Below are 27198 nucleotides of genomic sequence, written 5' to 3'. Positions count from 1 at the left end.
AGGAGAACTCCTTCTATTCGGAGGAATTGTTTTGTAGGAGTTTGTCAAATTCAAGCCATGGCATTCACCCCAAATGTTTCAAACCAAAATGGCCAACTTTCTGTTCCATTTCGTGCATGGATCCTTGAGGCTGTTTTTGTGCGTCCTGTTATGATAGACATACGTGCGCCCAATGTTGTGTCGATCGCTGAAACTGGTATTGAGGGCAAACGCAAAAAGCAAAACCTCGTTTTCTGCCCCAAATTCGTCTTTTTTGTGAAACCAATCCGTATTCTGCTGCTGATTACTAAAGTTACTAAACTTTTTTGTCTGGTGGAAGAAGACGGTTTACTCTTTCTTTTGTTAGGTTCAGTGCTATCGTCACAGAATCCAATAGTCTGTGGGTCCATCTAAAATGGTTGGAAATATGGGAAACTGGCGGTGAATGAGTTAATTTTACCAAACATATTGGTGAAAAAAAAAAAAATCTTTGTTTTACGTTATTATAAAAATGTCTTCCTCCAAAGAAACGCATCCCCCAATAGAAACTTATCCCGAGCCGCAGTAAATACATAAACGATAAAATCACCTTTGGACGGCTGAAAATTTGAAAATCAAAAAAGCAATTCAAGGAGACAAGGTGGAAGTCAGTCCAAAAAATAAAAATGTTACTACACATTTGTTTATTTGGGCTGACGCCATTTGTGCATTTGCATAATAGCGTATGGTCTCTTGGATGACAAAAGAAAGCGAGAAGCAATGTGCGAGAGTCTTTGTGAAGACAGATGCCCGTCGGGAAAGGCTGAGTAGGGATCCTCAAAAAGAAATGTGCCGCATTGTCCATCAGCTTTTTTTCTTTTTTTTTTTGTGAGGTGTCCTAATGAGGCTTTTTAGGTTATTGTTTAAAAGCCTGGAGTTACCGTCTCACAGTCAGCAGAACAATGTTTGCTATGTCAGCACTTTAGAAAACACAGAGCAAAAAAAAGCTAAACGTACAATGTTGCAACCAGGCACTTAGGTGTTGTTGTTTTGTTTTTGTTTTTTTTTGTTTTTTAAACGTCATCACCCCTTTTTGGACTACCCAAGACAAATCACACATCTTTGGAAGTAGGTGGAAGGATAAAGCATATCTTATTAAGCAGCACTTAGCGTGTGTGTACTCCGAAAATGCGCCAAATTCTTGCACGACACCGCCTCGTGCTAATTTATACACGACCGTCATGTGACCGGCTCATCGCTACCGTCCGAACAACTCCTCGGCCATATTGTACGAAGTAGGCTCCAGACGTCTCGGGAATTCTCTCGATCCGCTTACCGGAAGCCTGTAGCGTTTATCTTCGGCACAGAGCATATGCTTGGTTATTTATTATTATTTTTTTTCCCCCCTCTGTGATCCACTGTGAGAGCCACATCTGGCAGCGGAGTCTTCTTGACAGTAATTTGCCTCGCAATATGGTCTTCAAGGGTTGGGAAGATCAAGGACATGCGCCTTATTAAGATACTCGTTGACATTCTCTTTGTTTGCCGGGCCCATTTTTGCATTTGATCGGCAAAACGCAAAACATTATTTCATGTGGGTACAGTAAAAAAGGGGAAAAATTTTGGTTCAATACAATATGCGTATGATTGTTGCCGGCATGTTTCGAAGAAATACTAAATTGATTGTCATCAAGCAGATGATACAATCAAATTAAATATGTATATAGCGGTTCAATCAACACTAAACGCCCGCATTGCATCACGTGGCCGACGCGTTGGCCCGTGCGGCCCCTCTGCGTCACATTTTGCAGCATAATTAAAAGTATCATCTGGTCATCTAGGTCCATTTGTTCTAGGAGACACTGTTCCACGGTCGCCATTGTTGTTGCTTTGTTCCTTGTTACGGAAAGTAAAGTAAAAACGGCTACTGGAAATGGCCCAAAAATGCAGATGAAACTCCATTCTGTGGCTGCCTAGCCAATATCAGCCGTAGCGACACCCCTGACTTGGAGGAGAACTGCACTACATTTGCACACGAATATAAAGGCAAAACTGCGTGCGGGATAGCCGCAGTGACGTGCGGGATAGCCGCAGTGACGTCAGCACTGTTAGGCAGTTTGTAAGTTGGTCAGTTGATTGGGAAGTTTTTTTTCGGTTAGTTTGTCAGGAGGTTGGTAACTTAGTTAGATTGGTTACTAAGTTGGTCGGTTGTTCAGTTAGTCGGTTTGTTGAGTTGATTAGACTGTTTGGTGGTCAGTCAGCCAGTCACCTGGTTTGTTGGTTGGTCGGTTGGTCAGTCAATTGACTAATCGATTGGTTAGTGAGTTAATTGTCTTATTGGTTTCTCGCATGGATGGTTGGTCAACCGCTTAGTCACTTAGTTGGTCCGTCAGTTAGATCTTTGTTGTTTTTTGTTTGTTGGTTCGTTGTACGTCGGGTCGTGGGTTTTGGTCATTCGGTTGGTTAGATTGGTTAGTTGGTTTGTTTTTGAGTTAGTCAATTGGTCAGTCTATCAGTTACTTACTTGCTTAGTTAACAGGATTACTCAAAACTACTGAATAATTTTTTACCAACCTCTCTGTGGAGACCTTACGTATGGACCAAGGAAGTCATAAAATCTTTTTCTGCAGAACTGGTAAGGTGCCGATTGAGGAATCGTTTCAAGTTTGTTTTTGTTTTGTTTTTTCGTTACAGTCCACTTGCAGTGAGGTTGAAAGGGTAAAGTGTACCACTTTTGTTTTGCATGTGATGTCAGGTGTTGCCACATGTCAATGACTAACGACATTTACTCAAAGTGGTAATGAAAACAAGATCCAACTTCAAAAACCGAGTCATTTCCTTAGGTACAACTTTCCCTTTTTCAGGGCTTTATCATTGAGTGCCAGGTTAACATTTTTTAACAATGCCAGTCCAGTGTTGAATTTGTCAACTTATTACCTCTAAAGGCAAAAGCCCACCTGCAATGTTGTGACTTTATTTCATTTTATTTATTTTATTTTTTTTGTGATAATGGCAAGCCTTTGTTGTTTGTTCTGACACTAAACCGGCAGCGGAGGCGGTCGCAGAGCAGCAGACATCCTCCGAAAAAAGATGAGTCACGACATGGCGACATCATGTGGCGCGGACCACCTCCGATCTAACGCCACGAGCCGGGACATCAGCACGCCGGCTTCCTCTGAGTCAACTAAACAACTTCTGTGGGCAATCCGCTCATTTACAGGCAGCGCGCAGGATGTGAGGCGACTCGTGATTGTCACAACTGCTCTTTAATAATAACGCCGCCCTTGGTCTCCACGGTCACTGCTGCTTTTGCTGATGATGACTTGTTGTTGAATTATTACGGTACCTGACTGAGTCTGAATAATTCTGAGCTGAGATTTGGAAAACAGTGCGTTTTGACTTTGAGGCCGAAACCACTAGTGGTTAGTTGGTTGGATCTTTGGTAGAGTAGATTGATTGGTTGGTTTGTGAGTTGGGTTCTCAGTGATTCTTTTAGTTCGTCAGTTTGTTTGTTTCGTCGGTTGGTTGATTGTTTGGTTGGTTGATCGCTTAGTTGGTTAGCTAGTGGGTTGATTGGTTGGTTAGTGCTAACCACTACCCTGGGGTCAGTTATCAGTATTACTTAATTGCATCCAGAGTTCATCCATGTTCTATAGTGCTTGTCCTCACTGTAATTAACTTTAGCTGGAGCATATTCCACCATGACGTTGACCAATTTGCTACATGCAGTCCTATATAGGATTATGTATCGCGACCGGCGCGTTGTCAACATTTATTCATGCGCACAAACTGATGTTTTCCAAAACTTTAGAGTACGAATCAACAGAATGCTGGCATTTTTACCTGCAACTGTTACTGCTAGCACTAGCTAGCTACATAACATTATGTAAAGTACGGTTAGATTGCGATACAAGAATTTATGGCAGTAGTCTGACATAGTGCCATCATGAGAGACTAAGTTTGTCTTGCAGTCTGATCCAGGCTTTAGTTGGTTAGATCATTTGTAAGTTAGTCAGTAAGTTGGCTTGACGATTGATCGGTTGGTTGGTTTGTGAGTTGGTTGTTCATTTGGTCCTTCAGTCAGTCTTGATTTGTTGGCAAGGCAAATTTGGTTGCTTTACAGACACATAAAATTACAATAAGTCAAATAGTCATAAAGCATGAAAATAATCATTAAATAAATTAGATGTGAGCAGTGTTTCCAGCCTGGAATTGGACATTGTCAGAGTTGAGGCTTGTCGCATATCTTCTGGAAACTTTTTTTTTTCCAGATTTCAACTACATAAAACTGAAGCGCAGTTTGGCTGCATTTAATCCTGACTTGTAACCAACAGGACACCACACCCTGAGATTTTCAGAGCCCGAGAAGGTTCATATGGCTCTAACATGTCAGAAATGAGAGGAGAAAAAGAAAACAGAAAAAAAAAAAAACCTGTGCACAAGCGGAACTGTTTTGAAGTCTGTTCTCTGAGCGCCAAGAAGCCAGTGCAGAGACTGGAGCACAGTCTTTTTTCATGGTTCTAGTCAGGACTCAGTAGCAGCGTTATGAATGTACTGAAGCTGTCTTAGAGCTCATTTAGACAGCTGAGTGAGCATTACGTTTCAGTAGTCTAAACTGCTGGAGGCGAATGTGGATTTGTTTTTCTGAGTCAGATTTAGACACTATTCCTTTTGATTTTGACATGTGTTTACATGGTAAAATGCTGCTGATGTAATTGATTTAATGTGGCTGTTAAAATTCAAGTCTGAGTCCAATATTGCCTCTAGATTTTTAATGTATTACATTTCAGAGAGAGAGAGTCTCTAACAATGTCTCTGCAGGTTAGTCGCTAATGGTTCTTAATTGTTTTGTCTGTTAGCTGGTTGGTTGGTGAAAACTGTATTGATTGACTGCGACTGAGGTCGGGTTATACAGTTCAGGTCTCGGGTGGCAATTAGCCACGCCTGCTATCCCCACCTGTCAAACTGAATAGTGGATCAACTCTCAAAGTGGACTGTCTGGCACTCTAGCCGTGAGCTCCAGTTGGGCAAAGACCCGAGGGCTACATGTTGCTCACCCCTGGCTGATAACAACCTGGCTGGTAAAGATTCAGTCTGGGGCGCCTCCAAGTGCCTCATCTCGAAATACCAGATGTCAGATAAAGCCTTGGAACTGGAGATGAATAATCTGAGTAATTGGTGAACTGATGACTCATTTAATCATTCCACTATTTGAAGGCCTGATGGCGGCATGGCCACCCAACAACACCTGTCACAGTTTCTTCAGTCGTGGACTCCTCTCCGTTTTTGTTTTAAGGTTTAGCAATCCTCCTGGTCATCAACAAGGAAGTCTCCTCCCACACACACACACACTTACCCGCCTTAGACCCTTGAGCTGTGACTCTGCTGCCAAGGGTGGCGTTTTATAAAACAGACGAGAGGCAGATCCAAAAATACGCTCAAATTGCCTCATTATTTATTTATGCTAAAGAGAGGGGGGAGAGAAAAAAAACAGCCCACGGTTTTTATTCTAAATGTGTGCTGGTTTTTGTGCCTACTGTTGCTGTTTTCTACAGGGAATACTCAAGACTCATCCAAGGGTTTTGCAACATTGCGGCGACCCTCGCAGCGAATTAAATCCTTGGTCCAAAGTCATCTTCATCTGCTTTTTTTTTTTTTTTTAATAATCTCTGAGGATTTTGTCAGGAGCAACTGGCTAAATGATCTTTTGAAAAAGGGGAAAGGAAAAAAAAGCCCCCATGATGATTACATTTTAGCACCAGTCTTGCATCATCATGAACGTGATTGCAGCTGCCACTAAAAGCGAGTTGGGAGCTAAAAGGGGAGGTCAGGCTACTGCCTCTGAGCTCGCTTGGAAAGAGGTGCTAAACTCCGTTGTTTACGTTAGACTTTATATACTGTATGTATAGTCTGGATTCTGCAATGCCAAAGATCTGTATTATTTTGGTCAAACCAAATAATTTTGGTCCCGATGTCAGAATGAATTTGTTCTCCGGTGTTCATTGTGCAATCCATGGATATAGAGCCATTTATCTAAAATAAATAAATAAACTTTAAAAAAATACAACTCTCATGAAATCTGACTTTTTCTTGCAAAAACATTAAGATTTAACTTTTTTTTTAATGTTCAGACTTTTCGCTGCGGACATCTCGCTAATGCCTAACAACATTAAAAGCTGTTTTGCTGCCTCATTCCCGAATGTTGACGATCGGAGTTGTTTTTCGAGAAACCCTTTTTGAATTGTGCGACTTCAGGGAACATTCACATTTTTGGGGTTCTTCACAGAAGAACCATTGAGTGCAAGTTTTAAATGGACCTGAGATAATCGGAAAAAATGATGCGTCGTTAGCCCTCAAACATCTTCAGGAATGGAAGTCTTATTGATGCACGTCAAGACCTCTAGGGTGGGGGGGGGGGGGGGGGGTTCAAAGGACATTTGCGGTCTTTCATCCCTGACATGAAGGTGGTGGGAAACATTATTGAGGCTTCACAACATGATAGAGGTTCCTTTTTTTCCTCCTCTCTCTCTCTCTCGCCGCTTGAAAGGAAAGAATCATCTTTCTCCACCCTTTGAGAGAGAGAAGCCTCATACTGTAATTGACTGAAAAAGCTGCTCTTTTCTTCGCGTCTGCTTTTTGAGGTAATTGCTATTTATGAAGTATTTATGGTCCATCATCTGCCAGTGTCAGCGCTGCGCACTGGGGAATATATGTGCAGGAAAAAAAACTTTTTCTTTCTCTTTTTTTTTTTCTTTTTGCGTGTCTCTTGTTGTGCCCAGTTGAGATATTCATGAATTCCGCTGTCCTGCATCGGTGCACTTATATAACAGCATAAACAGGGCCTGAGGTTTTCGTGCAGGAGACTCTTATTATTGTGCTGTTTCAACGTGTCCCTGAAATCTTTGATGGAAATTTAAGAGGTGGTGATGCTGCTGTTGCTAGTTGAGAAATGGTAGAATGCTATTAAAGCATATGGTCAATAAAGTTAAATTGGTGTTTATAGATTACTTGAACAAGTGAAGGGTAAGGCGGGGGCGGCGACACTTTGCCATTGGTTGTAATGGCGTCAGCTGTTTCTTGTCGTCAAAACTATTACTTTCTGGCACACTTTTTAGCGATCGAATCAAACACGGCGGTGCCTTGACTTATGAGTTTAATTCTGTCCGTAACCTTAACTCAAATTACTTTTATCGCAAATTAACTTTCCCCATTGAAATAAATGGGAATGCCATTAATCCGTTCCAGACACACAAAAAAACACCAATATTTTTGTTCCGTGTTTTCAAGAAAGAAAAATAACCCCGAATTGTAAAATACAAACACAAAACATAATAAAAAGAGTATGTCAAGAAATAAACTTCTTTTATGAAGTGTAATTAATTAAGTCACTCACACACACACACACACACACCCTAGCATGTAGTGTGTTGTGCCTTTAAATGGTGCGGCCTCCTTAGGGATCTTGTGGATCTCTTTCCCTGCACGTTTCCAGGAGCGGGGACTGAGTATATAAAAGTGTGTGTGTGTGTGTGTGACATGTGAATGATGTTTGCGCTGTTTGAGAAAAAGAAGTCCATGTGGATGTCAGGATGGCCGCTTCAAACCGCACTGGCAGACTTCCTGATCATTTTGCTCATTTTGTTCTAGAGACTTGAGATGTATTATACATGACTAATTACAAGTCATTTGAAAGCAATTTGTTATATTGTAATTTTGCTCTCTCTGAACTGCAGTGTTTCATCAATAAGGATATTTTGGTCAAGCTCTCTCCCTGGGTTATTGAGGTTTTCATGTTGGATAGTGAGTCATCAACTTCGCTGCCATGCTAATTAGAGTTTAAATAAGACTGCTCCTGATTTCAGTGGTTTTGCAACCAGATGCCATTCCATTCCAGAAATTAGAAAACAAATTAATCCTTCACAGTCTGAATGTAGGTCGAGTGACGTTGCGCGCTGACTGCTCACAAATGATGAACTTGAGGTTTTGTTTTATTTGTTTTTTTTACCGAAAATATCGAACTCCAAATTGTTCAACTTCTGTGGTTGCAACTTGACAGTACTGCTGCCATTTACATCTGACAGAAGTGACAAAAGTGCTGACACTCTGTACTTAAAACTGCGCACAAAATAGTTTCCCTTATTTTATAATCTTGCATAGTGCACATACTGAGAAGGAAAAAAAAATAAGGCAACAAACTACTAACAAAAAATTATCTGAAAAACATACACTTTACATAGTTAGTATGTTTTTTCAGATTAGACAGAGAATTTTTTTAAGCGTCAAACAATGATTAGAATTAAAACCATAAATGGGGAACATCTCGGTTCGTGCCTCATAATGCATTATAAAGTTCCCTGGTTTACGTTCCTCCACGCTGCTACCTTATATATATATATATAATAAGTTCCAAGAAACAAAAAATATATTTTGACCAAGGAGTAGAAATTACCCATATTTGTTTTCAAAAGTCAGAAAAATAAATGCTGAAGTAAAGTACAAATACCTTCAAAATCTACTGAAAGACAGTAACAAAGTATTTGTACTTCCTCACATAGCACCGCTGACGCCAGGTAAGCGGAATCATAAAACGACGCCGATGTCAAGGTTATTGCGGGAACAGAATAACGCGTGCTCGGTGTTGTTCTTGCCGTTCCGGTGCCGCTCCGTTCGGGCTTTATCTCTCCCGCTGTGCTTATTCTACTCTACGCCTCTATGTCCACATTGTGAGCGACTAAGCTAATTGTTCCTGCTCATGCTTTTCTCTGCAGATTCAATTACACGCCACTCTGGACAGCATGAAAAAATTAAATGAGGGTGGGAAACCACGTTCCTTCTATGTGTTGGAGAACGGAAGAATGAAAAGGTAGACGACTAAAAGGGGAACATTCGAGAGGAGGAATAAGAGCAGTCCCTTGAGTCATATTTATGCAAGGGGAGCGGAAATAAAACCACTGGAGTATACACTTAAAACCCTTTGGCCTCTATGCTGCTCATTTTAGTCAACCTTGCTTCCTTTTTTGAGCCATTTTAATGTAATTAATCCCGAAAACACTTATTGGCGGTTTAGATTAATTTTTTTCCCAGTGTAATTATAATGGCCCTCAATTATCTGCGGATTTTCACTATTTGCGGTCCCTGTGGCCCACATTAGCTTGCACCTGAGCAAGGCCGGAAATAATGTACCACCACCTTAGCTGGGCTGCGGTTTGACACAGCAGAAAATTGGCTGCGGAATAAGAATGGAACCTCATTCATCTGCGTTGCCATTGTGTCAGATTGGACGTACTTTACGACGTATCTGCGCCAGTTCGCGCCGCGCCAATGCGGACGTGGGGACTATACTAACAGGGGACGGCGATAGCTTGGAAAATGAAGTGCCGCCGACTGTAACGTGTTGCGGTAATTTATTTCCTCCTGCTTATATTGAGCCTGTGACTTGGGAGTGCGCGCACAGAAAATGGCCTCTTGTTATTGTAGCTCTTGATCAGGCGGTGATAGGTCAAGACGACTGCTCCGAGCGAGGAATATTGCGAACGCTGCGTCTTGTGTCCTGACTGCAGGGCACGTGCTCCTTTTGTGCGACGGGATTAAAGCATCCATCTTGCTCGCCCGCTTCTCCCGGCTAATGGTATTAGGAAAAGGGTGGATAGGTTTCAGGGGTTCTGTTAAGGAACATCTGATATGGGCACCGGCTGATTCAATTAAGTAAAGAGCGAGGCTGGAAGGGAATGAGTACATTGCGTAATAGCCCCGAGAGTGAAGCATTTCAATCTGTAAAACACAGCAGACAAACAAACCAAAAAAAACCACGTTATATTGCCATTAGCCAAGGACTTTTAAAGGGTCGACAAAGAATGAATATACCGATGTGGATATTTGTCAAAAGATCACTTAGCTGTAAAGTACTTACTTTGGTTTGGTTAAGCTCTGACATTGGCGGGTTGAGTTAGTAGTTTGTGTTTGGCGAGTCATCAAACTTTAACGCTATGTGCCAGCCAAATGCAATGAGTACATTTTTTTTTCGCAATTTAGAGTTCTCGGTCTCATATACGTGGTAGAAATCAGACAAAATCTCTCAGACGAGTTCCTCTTTGAGGGTTATCTGGAAATTGTAAACATAAACCCAAACTGGACGCTTTAAACCAGCTTTGTGTTGTATAGTAAATTGTCAAAGATGTAATGGCATGCTACGCCTTCACGTAATGACAAAACCCAAATTTTTGGCAATGTAATGTTGCCTGTATGTATGGTTCAAATGTTGCAGCAATCAGACCAAATGTCTTGGTCAAGTCCCTCTTTGAAGGACCCCTGCAAATTGCCAACAAGACCCGTTAATGGCTGTTTCAAACTACAATGGCAGGACTTCCCTTCGTTTTTAGAACATAGGGCCTTGGGACTTTTTGGTGGGTTTACTAATGATCGACGTGCCTACCAAATTCCATGTAGCTTAGTGAAACCGGCCTCAGCTTTTCTGTTCGATTAAGCTCTCAAGATAGCGATTTATTTGGTCAAAAAAAAGGACAATGACGCAATATTTTCTCGACAGACCATGCTGGCAGGCGAGACTTCATTAGAAATCCAAGTTGCAGAGACTTGGAGTAATGCATGCCCACTGATGGATTTGAATTGCAGTTTCTAATCGTTTCTTTCCTATCAAACAAAGTGCAACTGGAACTGAAGCACATGCTTTGTAACAAAACAAACTATATACTGTTTTTTTCTCTCGCGGTTTATCAGTACCGACTTAGTCCCTGGGTGTTAATATACGTAACTGTCTTAGCTGAGGTAATAATAGCAACCTTATGGTGTCTGAAAACCTTTAAACCTGTGTTTTTTTTTTTTGTTTTTTTTACAGTGCTCACAGTTTGGACCAGCTGAAATGTAACAGAAAGTGATGGTAGTATTTCTAGCAGGTCTGTGTTTGGGTGTGCCTTTGTCAAGAGCGGTTTAACACCTAAAATAGGCTTCCGCCACCAACAGGCAATGTGATATCTCTATACTCTCCCATACGACCTTCCGAACTGAAGTATCTCTCCTCCAACCTCCAAGGTCACTTGTTTTACAGGCACCACTGGTCGCCGCTTGTGTTGATGGATGCATTTTAAATTGGAGGCAATTCAAAGTATTCGAACCCTAAAGAGAGACGGCTTCACATGAATGCCCCGCCGCTAGATTTCTCATGCATCAGGACTTTCATAGTGTGAACCCCAAATCAGTTTCTCCACTTCCTCTCTACTCTCGCACAGTCGAGTGGTCCACCTATCGTCCCGCTCTTTGGTGTCTCTTCGCACCACCAGGTCCCAACGCTGTCTGGAACCATTGGGTTTCCATTACCGCAAATCCATTCTACTCATTTAAAATTGATGGTTGTGGACCTTCGCTTGACCCCCTGAGATAAGGGGGCCCCAAGTCTTTTCCCTTTTAAAACACCTCAAGGATTAGACTCAGAGCCCTCCACCCCGATTATCGGTTTTTGCATGGTAATATTTCAGTAGATGGAAAATGTGCTCTTTATTCATTTCAGATTTGATTTTCTGATGAGATGATGAGTACCTTTTATTAGCTGTTCGGGGAAATTGTATATTACTCTTTGATAGTACAAGGAGTCATCGTTTACGACAATGGAGACAAACCGGATTTTGTATAAGTCGGAGCCTGCTGGAGTCTTATCAGTAACGCAGTAGTAATGTCATAATGTCATGATAACAGTCAATATTTGTATGAAAAACACTTGAATATAAAATAAGGAAAAATTGTAAATACTGTGGTAACTAAGAGTGCCTTCTTGGGTCGCATGACCCCATATTCGTACATAATGCCGTAGTCCATCACTAACCTAGGCTAGCGCAGTAGTAAAGTCATAATTACAGTAAATATTTGTAGGAAAAGTACTTCCAGGACCATGAATTTAAAACAAATCTAAAAAGTGTGTACGACAGTAACTGAGTGTTCCTTGTCGTGCAGCATGACGACATATTCTAGTGTCGATCCTCAAGCTAGTTCATCCCGCGCTGTCTGTAGCCTCGAAACGTGATATGTCAGTACCAATGAAACCGACTTAGAAAGTCTTGGAAAGATTCGTGTCAGGACTGCTGCAATTGATTTACTTATGTCTAGGGCTTGGGATTTGACTAAATTTTAACTCCAGTGAGAAAATAACAATCAGTTATTTGAGTGATGAGATCTAATGAGTTAATCTGTTGAGTTTTCTGAACTACTGTTTTGACGCTAGTGTTGTATTGAGAAGAATAATGTCGCCGTAGCGTAGAGCGTAAGGATGAGACTGTCAACCAATTACCGTAAGTTCTCGTGTATAATGCGCATTTTTTCCCCCAAAAAATTGTCAAAAGTCAATACTATGCATTATACATATGTATAGGATAGGGGCAAATGGAAAAAACTTTAACATTTTATAAATGTATGCCACCATCTCGTAGTTATAAAAAAGCTGTGCACTTTCATTCCAAAATGCCACCACCACCTAGTGGTTATAAAAAAGGTGTAGCCTGCACTTTCATTCCAATATGACAGGGGGTACGTATGACTGCATATATATATATATATATATATATATATGTATATATATATATATATATATATATATATATGTACAGTTGTGCTCATAAGTTTAGATACCCTGGCAGAATTTGTGAAATATTGTTTGCAAAATGCATTATACATGGGTAGAAGGGTTTTCCAGAATTTTGAGGTGAACTTTCGGGGTGCGTTTTATACAAGGGTGCGCATTACACACGAGAAATTACAGTAAGTGTGATCAAATGTACAGCGGTTAGTGTTACCGTTTCAAATTGTAATTATCGTACCGTATTTAGCGTCACTGAGAGTAGGAAACAAATGAATAAGGCGGAAGGAAGCCTAGGTGACGGCGATATTTATCCAGCTTCAAAGACGACAAGGGTATTTTGGTCGTACTGCAAACAAATTGAGACTGTCTGACTGAGACTAAATCACACTCTGTTTTGCTTCCATTGCTTTGAAGAAGCAATTAATTCCACATATCTTATTAATTCTTAACGATCAATGAATCGATTAAAATGACCATTACTGGCGCGGTGTGTCCTTTTTAAAATTCTTGCTCTTAGGGCTTTATTAAGCCCTGGTCACGGCTTTCTCCTATCTTTCCCCTCTAAAATCGCCTTTGCTACGCCGCATCACTGGAAAAAAAAAAAAAAGCCAGGTTTGTGTGAGGAGTTTTAAAGTGGTAGAAAAATGACTCAGACATACAAAGTCTGAATTTTGTTTGGACAATCTGTTGTGCATGCTGTTTTAATTCTGGATATTTCAATTATCAGTGAATCAAGTGTAAACATAACTGAAGCACATGATTTGTGAAGAATGTTTTAGGACTTTTTTTTTTTTTTTTAAATGAACTGCAGCGTGTGAGCACAATGATTTCTGTAACACTTTGTGTACACAATCCACCAGATGGGACTGTAAACAAGCATGCAAAAATGTTAGCAGTAAGAAGCAGCTTGACGCATAAAGTTTTACTGTCACGAATGGGGCTTTATTGCGTTGACTTGTTTCTCCGGCCGGTTCTATCCAGCGCGGTCAAGGCAAGCGCGGTTGTTTGAAGTGGCTGTTGGTGGAGCGAGGCTACAAAGTGGGTTTCACGGCCTTATCGGCGGGACAGACCCCGACGTTCTAATCGCTGTGTCCCAGAGACAGCCAGAGGTAAAACGAAGCGTGGATGGGTAAGCAGCATCTGGGAAGGGAGGGGTGGGGGGGCGTTGGTGGACGAGAGGGGCATTGGAAAGGAGGAAGAAGCTGCAATGGGAATCGGAGAGGAGTTTAGGCTATGTTTATACCTCTTAGGTTACGTCAAGTGACAGTCGCATTACAGCTCAGTGCAGAAGAGAGCTGAAATCCCTTTGTTGCGAGAGGCCGGTTCATAAACAGTCCTGCAATCAAGTCTCTTAGCAACCACACGGTTGGAAGTGTCCTTCGGAAGTGGTTGGAACAACAGCTGAAAACGTAGACCGTCTCATTTTAGGTCACTTAATTAATGTGCAAAGTAACCACGCTATTACTGACCTTTTGCTGCAAAGTTATTTTTTGTGAGACAGTCCGACAGCCGATAAATGAGATGAGAACTGAATAGATGACAGACCTCCACCAAACTAATGCAATCCTAACTGGCGTCAGTTCTGTGAATCGTATGAGGCCACTTTAAAGAAACTTTTACTATTTGCCAAGACCCTCTCCAAAGATTGTGTGGAAACGAGCCAAGTCTCAATAGAACACCAACAAATATTAGATTCAGTGCCAGTTTTGAGTGCTTAGTGTGGGTTTGGAAGGCTTTATGCCCATCCGGAATGATTTGGGGCTTTGGCAGCACCTGTAGTAACACCTATTTTGGGGTTACTATTTGAAACTGGCTAGCTGGCTAATAATTGAATCCCTTCAGAAGTTTAATCTGATGCCAATTTTGGGTGCTAGTGTTCCTCCAATATAAGTTTTATGGCTTTCTGGACCTGGAAAAAAAAAAGTCAGAACATCCAAGGTAGCCCAAAACTAATCACCCTAAAAGTCGGATAACCTTTAAGGGTGCTCAGTGGTGCTGGGGCTTGGGAAGGTTTTGGGGACAACCTGACTGATTCAGGGTCCAGTGTCCAATGGTAAGGCTGTGCACTGGTGCATCCGGTTGCGGGTAAAGACAATGAAATACAAGATTCTCATTGCATTTTAGATTAGTCTTCCATTTAAACAAACCAGCTGCCTTGACTTCATCCGTTAATGTAGCCAATTAGTCAGTAAATAAGTACCTGGGGGGAGGGGGGGGGGGGGGGGGGATTATGAGTACGGATGGGATGCATTTGTCACATTAATCTGCCCAAAATGGAAATCTAACTTGACAACACGCAACGACTCAACATTGTCTAGTTATACAAGTGTATGCTAAGCTCAAGAACGTACACATTGCTTGTTTTGTTGGGAGCAGGAAGTGCAACCCTGTTCAGTAATGAAATGACAGTATGAATATGTGTTGAAGCCACCAGAATACAGGTAAGGTTGTTAACCCAGAGCTGATTGTGATACACAGTGTTCCATTCGCCACACTTGATTTACCGCCGTGACTGCTTTAAAGGAAAGACAATTGGATCGGTGCTATTGATAATTAGTTTTTAATGTGCCACACTCATCATGTCCAATTTCATGCCCCTTAGGCAGCTGATCTCAGATTTAATCAACACATTATTGCTTGCTATACTTAAACTTGGGGAAGGGTGGATGAGGCGACAGTGTTTGAGTTTTGTCAGCTTGTGCAACCAGGGTTGAGGTTTTTTGTCGACTGAATGCCAATCTTAATATTTGGTTTCAGCAAAGTGCAAGGCAAGAATGAATGAATGAATGTTACGTCGAAATCCGGCACAGGCCGGCACCCAAGAGACGCAAATACAGTGGTGCCTTCAGATAAGTGAATCGACTTACGAATTCATTGAGATTTTAATTTTTTCCTTTGACTTGACAATATAACGCTACTCACAGTCCTCAGTTGTTATCCTCTGCAGAGGATGATAAATATTAGTGCCGTACTGATGAACTCATATGAGTTAGACATCTCAATGAACAGTATATGTGTCTGTGTCTTATACTGCCACCAGGTGGCCAAGGTGGGCACATCAAAAAGAGCAGCACAATGGCCATTCAATTGATTGAGTGTGACTTTTTTTTTTTTTTTTTTTAAATTCTGTTTAATTGTCATTACTGGACAGTTTTATAAAGTACAGTATTATGGACTGCTATTTTTCTTCATTAAAATACACATTCCAACAACTCTTATCTGAAGGCCCCACTGTCTTTGAAAATTACTTTCATCATGTATTTCTGACTACGGTAAGGTTTAGACTCGAAAAGCCATCGTAAAACGAGGACACACCATACAAATAAGTAGTGCTGTAAATATGTTAAAATGTTATATATTTCATAACCTTTTTCATTCTCTGCAAGCAAAAGTATACATGCAAAATGGTACTCTATGGGGGGTGGAAGCATTCAAAAGCGACATTTTCTTCCAGATAATTATCACAGAACTCCTAATGTGCCGCCGCTTATGTGGAGGAACCCCACCCCTCTCGCTCATTCGCTCCACGCTCATTTCGAACACCTCCACTTAATTGTAGCCTCCCAGCCTCGCTCACTCTGCTAATTACAATATCACCATGATTGAACATTGGCTGACGTTGAAGAGGCAATAGGTTCGCTAATCAAGAGCTGCTGCATAGTAGGTGTCCCGCTGCCCACTTGGCAGCAAGATGGTCGTCGGCAACGCGGGCCAACGTTGTCGTTTTGTTCCAAGGCTGGATAGTGCACAGAGAATAACTCCGATACTAGTGAGATTTGAAGTGATGGGAAGTAACCAAGAACACATACCATCATTTCTCATGTATAATGCGCATTTTTTTCACCCAGAAATTTGTCAAAAGTCAATAGTGCGAATTACACACAGGTATAGGAGAAAATGAAAAAGACTTTCCACCCATCCATCCATCCATTTTCTACCGCTTATCCGAGGTCGGGTCGCGGGTGCAGTAGCTTTAGCAGGGAGGCCCAGACTTCCCTCTCCCCAGCCACTTCATCCAGCTCATGCGGGGAGATCCCGAGGCCTTCCCCGGCCAGCCGAAAGACGTTCTCTCTCCAGCGTGTCCTGGGTCGTCCCCGGGGTCTCCTCCGGTGGAACGTGCCCAGAACATCTCACCAGGGAGGCGTCCAGGAGGCATCCTAATCAGATGCCCCAGCCACCTCATCTGGCTCCTCTCGATGTGGAGCAGCGGCTCTACTCTGAGATCCTCACGGATGACAGGTGGGAGTTGAAACTCCTTCTGACAGGGGATTCTGCCAGCAGCCCCTCACAATACGTTTGGGCCTGCCATGTCGGACCGGCATCTTCCCCCACCATCGGAGCCAACTCACCACCAGGTGGTGATCAGTTGACAGCTCCGACCCTCTCTTCACCCGAGTGTCCAAGAAATGCGGCCGCAAGTCCGATGACACGACCACAAAGTCGATCATCGAACTGCGACCTAGGGTGTCCTGGTGCCAAGTGCATGTGTGGACACCCTTATGCTTGAACATCCATCCATCCATTTTCTGAGCCGCTTCTCCTCACTAGGGTCGCGGGCGTGCTGGAGCCTATCCCAGCTGTCATCGGGCAGGAGGCGGGGTACACCCTGAACTGGTTGCCAGCCAATCGCAGGGCACATACAAACAGACAACCATTCGCACTCACAGTCACACCTACGGGCAATTTAGAGTCTCCAATTAATGCATGTTTTGGGGATGTGGGAGGAAACCGGTGTTCCCGGAGAAAACCCACGCAGGCACGGGAAGAACATGCAAACTCCACACAGGCGGGGCCGGGGATAGAACCCCGGTCCTCAGAACTGTGAGGCTGACGCTCTAACCAGTCGTCCACCGTGCCAACATGCTTGAACATGGTGTTCGTTATGGACAATCCATGATGAGCACAGAAGTCCAATAAGAGAACACCACTCGGGTTCTGATCGCGTGGGCCGTGGAAAAAAAAAAAAAAAAAGACTTTCACATTTTATAAATGCATGCCGCCATCTAGAGGTTGTGAAAAAGCAATATACTTTCATTCCACTATGCCACCGCCACTTAGAGGTTATGAAAAAGTTGTACACTTTCATTCTAGTATGCCACCTTGAGGTTATGAAAACGGTGTATCCTACACTTTCATTGCAATATGACAGGGGTACATATGACTCCATATATGTACAATTGTGCTCATAAGTTTGCATGGCGTTTGCCAGTCACTCAATGACCTGCATCATCTTTTCTCACAATCGCGACACACATTTTCTTGAATTTTTCACACATATACTATCCACATACATTCTCTGTTCAAGTGTGAGGTGCTTAAACCTTTCCAACTTCCGACAAGTCGGCATTTCTCTCCCTCATAATTGATATGACAAGCCGAGACTCTCCCGCTATTCTCTATCTTCAACTCAAAAGCTCTGCTGAATGCTGCTCTCAAATCCAAAGCGATGCAATGCCGCCACCGACAGGGATCTGTTAGTTATTGCAGTGGTGTACAAATCTGAATTTGACAAGCCCTACCCAATGAAAAACGTACTTGACAAATATATTCGTCTTTGGCAGTAAACGGTTGCATTCCAGTTGACGAATATACATAAATGTCCGGGGCAGTGAATTAGTTAAAGAATCAACTGTTGAGCCTGTTTGCTGTGTACGTCCACATTTATGCGGAGGGGAGCTACGCCACTTTTATATTCCGTCCACCCTGCCTCTATTCTTGCCATTATTCCAAAAATCCTGCAGTGAAGTGAATATTCACTTTCAATTTATAGGCGACTCTTTTATTACCCTTTTTTTTTTTTTAAACTCTGCTTACATTCAAAGGTCAACGACCGCCCGTATGTCTAATAAGCGTTTAATGATGAACCATTTGCATTTTCCGTGGCGAAACCGCACAAAAGCTCGTCCCTCCCTCCTGCGTTTCGTTTTATTTATATGATAACAGCATGAGCCTCTGTAGAAATGACCATAAATCTCTGAATGCTAACTTTCCTTTCTCTTTCTCCCCCCACGCCCTCTTTTCTCCTCCTTCCAATGCAGGAGCTGCACAGATTCCAGGTAGGTTCAGTCCATTACGTTTTCTTACATTCTCTCAAAGTTGTCATCTTCCTTCTCTTTTTTCCACACATTTTCACCACCATGCGTTTGTATCTGTCCTCAATTTTCCAACAGCCATGTCCACAATATTGTAGTCGTTTGTGGTTGTTTTTTTTTGCATTGGATTATTCTGTTTTTTAAGCATTGCATAAAAATGTATTTCCTTTTTATTTACAGTATATACTGTATCATCACATGGTCTGAATTTAATTACGTTCCTATTTTTGATTGCTATTATTATTTTTATTTTCATTATTGTACAGTGGACCCTTGAGATACAAGTGACTTGAGGGTTTATTGAGATACGAGCCATTTCTTTGCTTTGACTTACGAACGCAGACTTGAGACACGAGTGCTAAAAAAGCTTAAAGCTGTTGAATAAAGTCTACTGTCAAACTAAACAAAAAAAACTGAGAATTACAGCTTGTGTGTTTGAAACAACATAGTTTAGCCTTTCAGTCTACTAGCTTAATGCTAATGATAAATTACAAAAGGTGCGGCAGCACGTAGACAGACAATATAACACTGCTCCCAGTTATATAGTCTTTATCCTCTAGTGCCGTACTGATGAGCTGCGAGGAGTCAAAACGTATGAATGAATGGTATATCTTTCTGTCTGTCTGTCTGTCTTATACTCCCCCCAGGTGGTGTTTTGCGTTACGAGCGTGGTCACAGAACAAATTAAAGTGATGTGTCAAGGCACCACTTGTCTTTTTTATTTATTTAGATTTTTTTTCATTTCACATTTTGCTCGGTATTAGCCTTAAGTATGGGAACAATAACGTTGTGACTCGCTACTGGTCTAGTTTTTCGGAAACCTGTTGAAACAAGTTTTAAGTAAAGTTTGTGTGCCTTCTAGCTCCAATACGACAAATGAATAGAAATAGAAATAAATAGGAATATATGTATTTCCTCAGCCAGTAAATCAAGTCATAGCTTGGCTCCCCCTCTCCACCGAGCTATTTAATCTAATTAGCCGCGCCAGTGACAGTTATTTATATGTGCATGAATTACACTTGAACAGCCAGCGAGCTCCCACGTGACGTCCCCCCCAACCACATTCTCCACCACCGCTTGGTTTGATTGGACCGAGACCAGTCCTCCACGGGCCTCTCGGTCATCCGAATGCCGGGCAGGTCGGTCGGCTACGACAACTAAATCGTCAACTGAAGTTGGATTCCAACTGCTGTTTATGTTTAGACTCTTTCCAAGTATTTGTAATGGAGTCCTATCCAGTATTATGTGGTTACGTTTACCAAACAACTGAAACAACTACCCAAGCCGTCAACATCGGAAGTAAACAAAGTGGGAACAGTAATTTCCCATGTATTCACAGTTCACTATTCACAAATTCACCTACTTGTTTTTTTTCCTGTGGAGCGACCCAACACCGTGCGACGAAAATACGAGCACATTTACAGTACGTTTGTGCCTTGAGATATAAGTGACTCGACTTACGAGTTTGTCATGATACAAGCCATCATTCAGCCGAATTTTCACTTCACGAGGCAGTTGTTTGGCAAATATTGAAAATATCATTTAGAAATAGGTTTCAAACATAAACATAAAACAAAGATAACAAAAATCCTCATATTGCCTTTAAAAAGTCTGTTTAACGTAATGCTAACAATGTAAAATGCTAGCGAATAGCATCGGTGTCACGATATTACGACCCTTAAAGCAACACTTATTTCAACACAAGCGGTAGAGCAACACATGTAGACATGATATAACAATACTCACGACTATATTCTTTATCCTCTGGAAAATGATAAATATTACTGCATTACACTGCCCCCTTGTGGCCAAGGTGCACACACCAGAAGGAGCAGCACAATGTTTATTAAATTGAAGCAAAACATGGCAACAAAAATTCTAAGATGCGGATCACGAACAATGAAAGATTGAGAATATTCTTGAAAGAGTGGCGAAAAAGATTAAGTTCAGTGAAAGTGATCTGAAAAAAATGTCGCTCTTAAGGAAATACATTATTTTTTTCCTTTCTACTTTGTTATTCTATTCTGTACAGTGCTATTTTTCTTTTTTTATTTTGGGGCGGGCGGCTGGAACATTTTCATTGAGTTAAAAAAAAAAAAGTTGATCTGAGACATGAGTGCTTTGCGAATGAATTAAAGTGGTAAGTCGAGGCACCACTGTACTCGTTTTTAAAGTAAGATAATGAAGCATTTCTTTCCGGGTCGTCTTTTCTTCCGAAATGTGTTTCCTTTTATTGCATTGAGCTCTGCTCACTGGCACTTTTTGAGAACTATGACAACAACAAAAAAAACATTTAAAAAAAAAAAAAAAAAAAAAAAAAGGATTATTCATAAATTTGAGGCAGGTGGGTGGCATAAAAAATGAAAAACGAGCAGAGCGTGGCTTACAGGCGATGCAGTCATCCCCGTTTAAATGGATTGGTTGCCGTTTTTTTTTTTTTGTTTGTTTGTTTTTTGTAAAAACAATACTGCAAGACATTTACTCAGCGCTCCCTGAGTTTACCTGTCACTACAGTCAACTGCAACCATGTTTGCCGTGTATGCTAATCAATAGAAGTCAGGAGGATGGAGAAGGACTGTGGCGGGGTTTTGGAGCAGGGAGCCTTATCCGTGTGTGCACAGAGCACATCTCTAAACACACATTCACAGCTAAATCATTCACATGTACGCAAACAGTGTTCCTTTTTCACACAGTGGTTTGGAGCTTTTTATAAAAAAAAATATTTATTTATTTATTTTTGATGTGTCCCCTGTTTAGGGTGATTCAACATTCCCAAAAATGCATACTTTTTTTGTAAGCGCATGTATCCTGTGTTGTATTTTAAACGTCAAAAACATAACTACCCTAAAACTGGCTCAGTAGCACCCCCTGGGAAGTGCGACCAATCGACATGAATTTGGGTGGACGTGTCTTTAATGAAAGGTCACATGAAAAAAAAGTCTGCCCGGAATTGAAGAGGACGTTGGCCATTTGGTTTGTATTATGATTAAACCCTACTAGGAAATTGGCCCAGTATCCTTGACAAATGTGAGACACTCAATTGTTTTCGAGTCCCCCCTTGCTCACAAGATATAGAAAACTGAGTGCCTTTGTTGACATCAGTGGTTATCTGGTACAATTGGGGGTTACGTAGTCATTATTGCTAGGGCCGAGCCTGTTAGCATCTAAGCTAGCTGGCGGCTAGCGCCTCTCGTCACGTTGTACGACGACGCAGTGGGATAAATTCCACCATAGGCTTTAAGCGGATATTTTTTCCCAGCTCAAACATGTAGGGATGTGTACGCATGAGAAAGATGTGTGGTGAGCCAACCTTTGATCGGATTCCCATCAATTCCCATGAAGTTTCCAACTTTGAAAATTCCTCAAATTTGCTAGCTATCAGAAGCCTGGCGGCTAATGGTTGAGGCACAGCCCCCCTTTTTGTCCTGATTGTGAAGCATTACATGGTTGCCCCCAGTAAGCCAGAAGAGCATTTTGTGGAAAGAAAAATAAGCACTCAAGCAGTGTTCCGGTGTTCTATTTTTCCACTGTGTGCGAGTGTGTGAAAGGATTCTCCGGTGCTAATCGATGGAGGTGTGTGAAGGAGGCAGTCGAATGGCAGTTTCACTAACACGCTATGACTAAAGCGACTTCCCAAAGCTCAAGTGATGCTCCCCCCCCCCCCCCACCCCACCCCACGGAAAAAAAAAAAAACGGAAGCTGCGGCTCTGCGAAATCACTTCAGCTCGCATTGACAGCTTGTCCAATACGGTTACACTAACAGCAAAACCTGTTTTTGCGTGTTATCCCCCAGCAGGCCTCTGACACTCCTCCCAATTTACCAAAAATACACTTGCTGTATTTTCCCGTGGTGTCGTCTTCCGCGGGACCGCTGACAGCGTCCAGGGGCACAGTGTTGTTGACCGTTAATTAGCACAAAGCCCCGCTGCGTCCACACACCGTCTCCGTCCTGTCACCGTTGTTTATTTGTCCCGTTGCAACCGTCTCGACGTGCTTAAAAACGCAAGTAGCGGACGCCCCGCAGCAGCCCGCCTCTGCCTGTAACCTTCAGTTGGATGCCTTGAAAAACAGTTTGTAGTTTATTAGCATATTATCATAACCAGATGCCCGCCGCCCACCTCTTATGAAAAGCGACATCCAGTCCGGAATATTAAAGATGGCCCTGCTCATTTATGTAGGGCTGATACGAATCTTGTTTGTTAAGTCGTCTATCTTTATCCATCAGCATCGCAGGATGCAATTTCAGCCTTTCCTTTGTTGTCCTCGCCGTCTCAGAAACAGAACGGATAATCAGAGGTGCTTGACGACGGACGCAAGCAAATTAGCCGTCAGCGTTTCGAGCTTTCCGATTGCCCCGTTCGCTTCTCGGAAGGCCACACCCACCCAAAGTCGTCCGGACATCTCAGGAAACAAGTGTTGCAAATGTGGGCTATTGATTGGGAATGGGATTTGTTGACGTTACATTGTCTCTCACACACACACAGTCATTTTTCTTTAAAAAAAAAAAATCTTTGCAAAAATGGTTACACACCAATAATTTCAATAATTAGATTACAAAAAAGGTCAACGCAAAATCTCTACCTCGAAGCTTTGCAAGGATCATTCTCGGCTCGTCCCGATGTACAGTAATTACACTTTATGAAAACAGTTTTTCTTTTTCTTTTTTAAACCCGTCCTGTTCAGCTGCACGGCCTTGCATAATGGTGGATCTGTATGCCTTTGTGCTGCTTATTTTTAAATAATAAAACCCGGTAAGGACATGCAATAACTAACCAAGAGAACCAGATAAGAGTAGACTTTACACCGATCGGTATCGGCTGATAATTAGCATTTTATGCTGATCGGCTTTGTCATAATTCGCCGATCCGATCAATGATCGGCTCCGCAAAAGACATTTACTCCACCATCGTGTACAGTATTTGAATCCAAAAGCTAGTTTATTTTTAGTCTTGTCGTGTGTCTTTTGACGTAGTACTGTAAATATCTGACCGGCAATAAAGTTTTTTCTTTTTTAAAAAACATGTCGGCGGTGTGGGACAAACAACACGTAATGCGTGGATCAGACTACAAGACACATTTGGTCTTTCACGATTGCACTATGTCAGACTATTGCAATAAAATATTGTATTCCGATACCAGCGCATCCCGTCTTTTACGATCACTGGGCTTTATCTTGTCAACTCAAACGCGACAGGATACACTCTTTATCATGGCGACGACAACAGCAATGGATTGTGTTGTGTGTATTATAAGAATAAAATGGGGGAAAACGTGTTTTGGTGGTCACCGGTGCTCGGAAGAGGACTTTCATTCAAGGATTGGTTGAGGTATGTTCACGTACTTTTAATACGATACGGCTCGCAAGCAGGCAAAAAAATTTTATGTAGCCTAGCAAGCTTTGTACGGTTGTACGTAAACATGCTGCCGTTCTGTCGAATCATGCTTTAAAGTTTCGGTGTGTGTGAAGTAATTTAATTACGATAAAGTTCTTTAATTACAGTAGGTTAGCACGCATTATTTCTGTCATGTCATGTTGGTTTGACCTGACTGATTAGAATACATGACCTGATTAGAAAATACTTTTGTTGATGATAGTATACAGTACACAAGTATATACGGTGAATGAACAAGTCATGTAAATAGACACATTGCTCCATCTTGTGATCGGATCGGTGATCAGATATCGTTTTTTTTTAAACTCAGTGATCGGCCCCAAAAATCCTGATCGTGTAAAGCATTTGACAAAACAGTCAAAACAGTTTTTCGATCTGTCCCTTGGTAGCAAAAATTGGACCTACGTGAGCTTCAAGCACTTTGCCACGGAATGGTGGCAGCGAACGTCACAAAAGCCGACCACCTTCAGTTGTAAATGTGAAAGTACAAGTAGAATACTTTTACAATATCGTTATCCTAATAGCATAATTGCCCAAGTCATTTTTCGTTTTGAGAAAAAAGGGGGGTCCAGTTGCCTCGATTCAACCTTTGCGGATTAGTATAACTCAGAAGAAAAAGCACATTGGTGTTTTTTTTTTACCTTATTGTGACAGTAAATTAAAAATGACTCAGGCAATTATGCTGTTAGGCTAACGATATGGACTATTCTGAATGCAGGAGTCGATAAAGGCTATTTAACACCAGCCAAGGGCGATAAGAGTTTCTAAGCTGTGGACCTTCTGTATGTGTATAATAAATAAAAAATAATTAAAAAAATGGAGCGCGATGAAAAAGGTAAAAAATACAGTGAAGGAATAAATTGAGCCATTTATTTATTTCTTTACATTCCATTTTATGTTATGACCATGCTTTTGTGCAGTACAGTCCTGTTGTACAGTGCTATGTTTCTTATTTAAAAAAAACGACTTCATGGCGTTTTCATTCATATTAATAGGGAAAGCTGATTTGAGATCTGAGTCATTTGAATCTTTTTTCTTTTGAATTGACAAGAAACCCTCCCCATTTCTCGGTGGTTAAAAAAAAATGTGAATAGGCATGGTACAGGGAATAGAAAGGTAAGAAAGGATGCAATGTCGCGAATGATGAGGAAAATGTGGAGGGTCATGTGGAAGAGGTAGGAGGAGTCAAGATGGCTTGAGTGGTGGGCGGACATGTGTGCGTTTGTGCGTTTTCATTGTCTGTTGCCACGCTTGAGTCACGTCACGTGTTGACAGCACACGCCTCCGATGCCAACGCATCCAAGCTAAGCCGTCTGCGTTTTAATGTGTCAGCGAAGGCAGCGGAGGTATCGTTCAACGGAAGGAAAACGGGGGTCCGAGGCGGGGACCGGATAAACAAAAGTACGGCGTCATCGACTGCGGCGGAAGAATGACTGTGGAGGGGGGGGGGGGGAAGGCAGCTGGAGGACACTGCAGCATCTCGCCCGCGTCCCTCTTATCGTAGCCGAGCGCCACAGGGCGCCTCTCCTTGAAGTGCTTCTTCACTTTGCGGGAGCAGGCCTGATGAATAAACCAATACGCGTTTGAGTGGAATATGAAGAGTTTGTAGTGTCAGCCGGTGTTTCCGTTACACGTGGAACCTTGCGGGAATACCTCTGAGCTTGAAAATGTTCGAACTTGAAATGAGGCAAGACCATGATTGATCGTTAAGAATTTATGAATTCCTTTCTGGACGAGATAGAACTGGATCTTTCTTGGTTTTTACCAGTCTTGGCGTAAACCATATAACCTTGCAGACAAAAAGGGGGAAAAAAGTAAAACGAACGAGAGTAAATTAAAAAAAAGTTGACCGACAGTTTCACTTAGGGGTGTACTCACTTTTGTTGCCAGTGGTTGAGGCAATAATGGCTGTGCGTTGAGATCTTTTGAGGGGACAGTAAACTTACACTGTTATACAAGCTGTTCACTAAATATTTTACATCGTAGCAAACTGTCATTTTTTTTTTTTGTCTTGTCACATGAAAAGATAAAGTATTTCCAAAAATGTAAGGAGTGTATTTACAGTACTTTTTGGAAATACTGTATATAAAACAAAATATCAGTTCAGATGTCCGTGTAAGTGGACTACGTGGCCGCAAATTACGCCGTGATTGATGCAGATGGCGTGTCCTAGTTGCTTTCTAAATAAGCTAATATGACAGCACCATGGGTAGTTAAGCTACGTCTGCGCAACATTAACACGGAAGCAGAAGTTCAGAACTTTTAGAGCGGTCATCCCATTCAAAATATTGAAAAAAAAACAAGGAAGTTTATTATGACATGAAAAAAAAGCAACGTATAATCCAAAGCCAGATATGGTCAAAAATTCAAAAATGTTTGAATTGAATGTTCTTTTTGTTTTTTCTTTTTAGTTTTAGGAATAAAACTTACCGTAAATGAGTTGAGTGTGTTGATGTGCTATTTGCACAGTACAGTGCACATTATACACACACACATAATCACTAAATGGAAGGAAAAGGACATGCTAAATGGACTTTGGCAAGTAAGGTGTCTCGTATCGGCAGCCGATTGAAGACAGTGTCGGCTCTAATTAGTGGAAACACATTCTTAACCATGCAGAAAAGAAAAGCTGGATACAGTATTTCCTCAAATAAACACCCCTATACTTTGCTACTATTTCAAGAAGAGCAATAGCAAAGACAAAATATTATATTGCCGGGAAGCCCTCTCGACACCGGCCCATTATGCTAGCATGCAATAGCCGCCCGCAGCAAATCCTTCTTTATTGATTCGTGTCCACTCATGATTTAACATGGTGACACATGTATAAGTGCCAAGTGTATTCCGTCGTCTCTGTGAGTATTATGGGATTTTTTTTAAGAGCTCGCCCGGCAACATCGGATGTAAGGCTTCCTCAGTGACGGGGGGGGGGTCTACTTAAGTGAGATCGGTTCAAAACTCGCAAATACACTCACAAAAACTCACAATTTTCTTTTTAAATAAATATTTTTTTAAAACAAAAAAAAACCATCCAGATTAAAAAGCCCTGGCATGCCCTATTATATATATTTTTAAATACTCTTCCCCCGCAGTGCTCATACCTGCATGTGACCACCATCATTTATCACATCTTGCTAATTCAATTAAAATATAAGATTATTAAATCATT

General features: G+C 41.7%; 1 protein-coding gene across 5 annotated transcripts in view; it reads left to right on the top strand.

Annotated features, from left to right (window-relative positions):
- Positions 1-27198, top strand: part of cadm1a (cell adhesion molecule 1a) — a 291106-nt gene that overhangs the window by 195333 nt on the left and 68575 nt on the right. For all 5 annotated transcript variants that reach the window (XM_061752060.1, XM_061752059.1, XM_061752058.1 and 2 more), the window contains exon 2: positions 18583-18600. In XM_061752060.1, coding sequence (XP_061608044.1) covers positions 18583-18600 — 18 coding nt within the window. The remainder of the gene's footprint in view (positions 1-18582; positions 18601-27198) is intronic.

The sequence above is a fragment of the Phyllopteryx taeniolatus genome, chromosome 17, assembly GCF_024500385.1.
Source record: "Phyllopteryx taeniolatus isolate TA_2022b chromosome 17, UOR_Ptae_1.2, whole genome shotgun sequence".
NCBI classification, from domain to species: domain Eukaryota; kingdom Metazoa; phylum Chordata; class Actinopteri; order Syngnathiformes; family Syngnathidae; genus Phyllopteryx; species Phyllopteryx taeniolatus.
The sequence above is the reverse complement of the archived record's forward strand: the minus strand, read 5'-3'. Positions and strand labels throughout refer to the sequence as shown.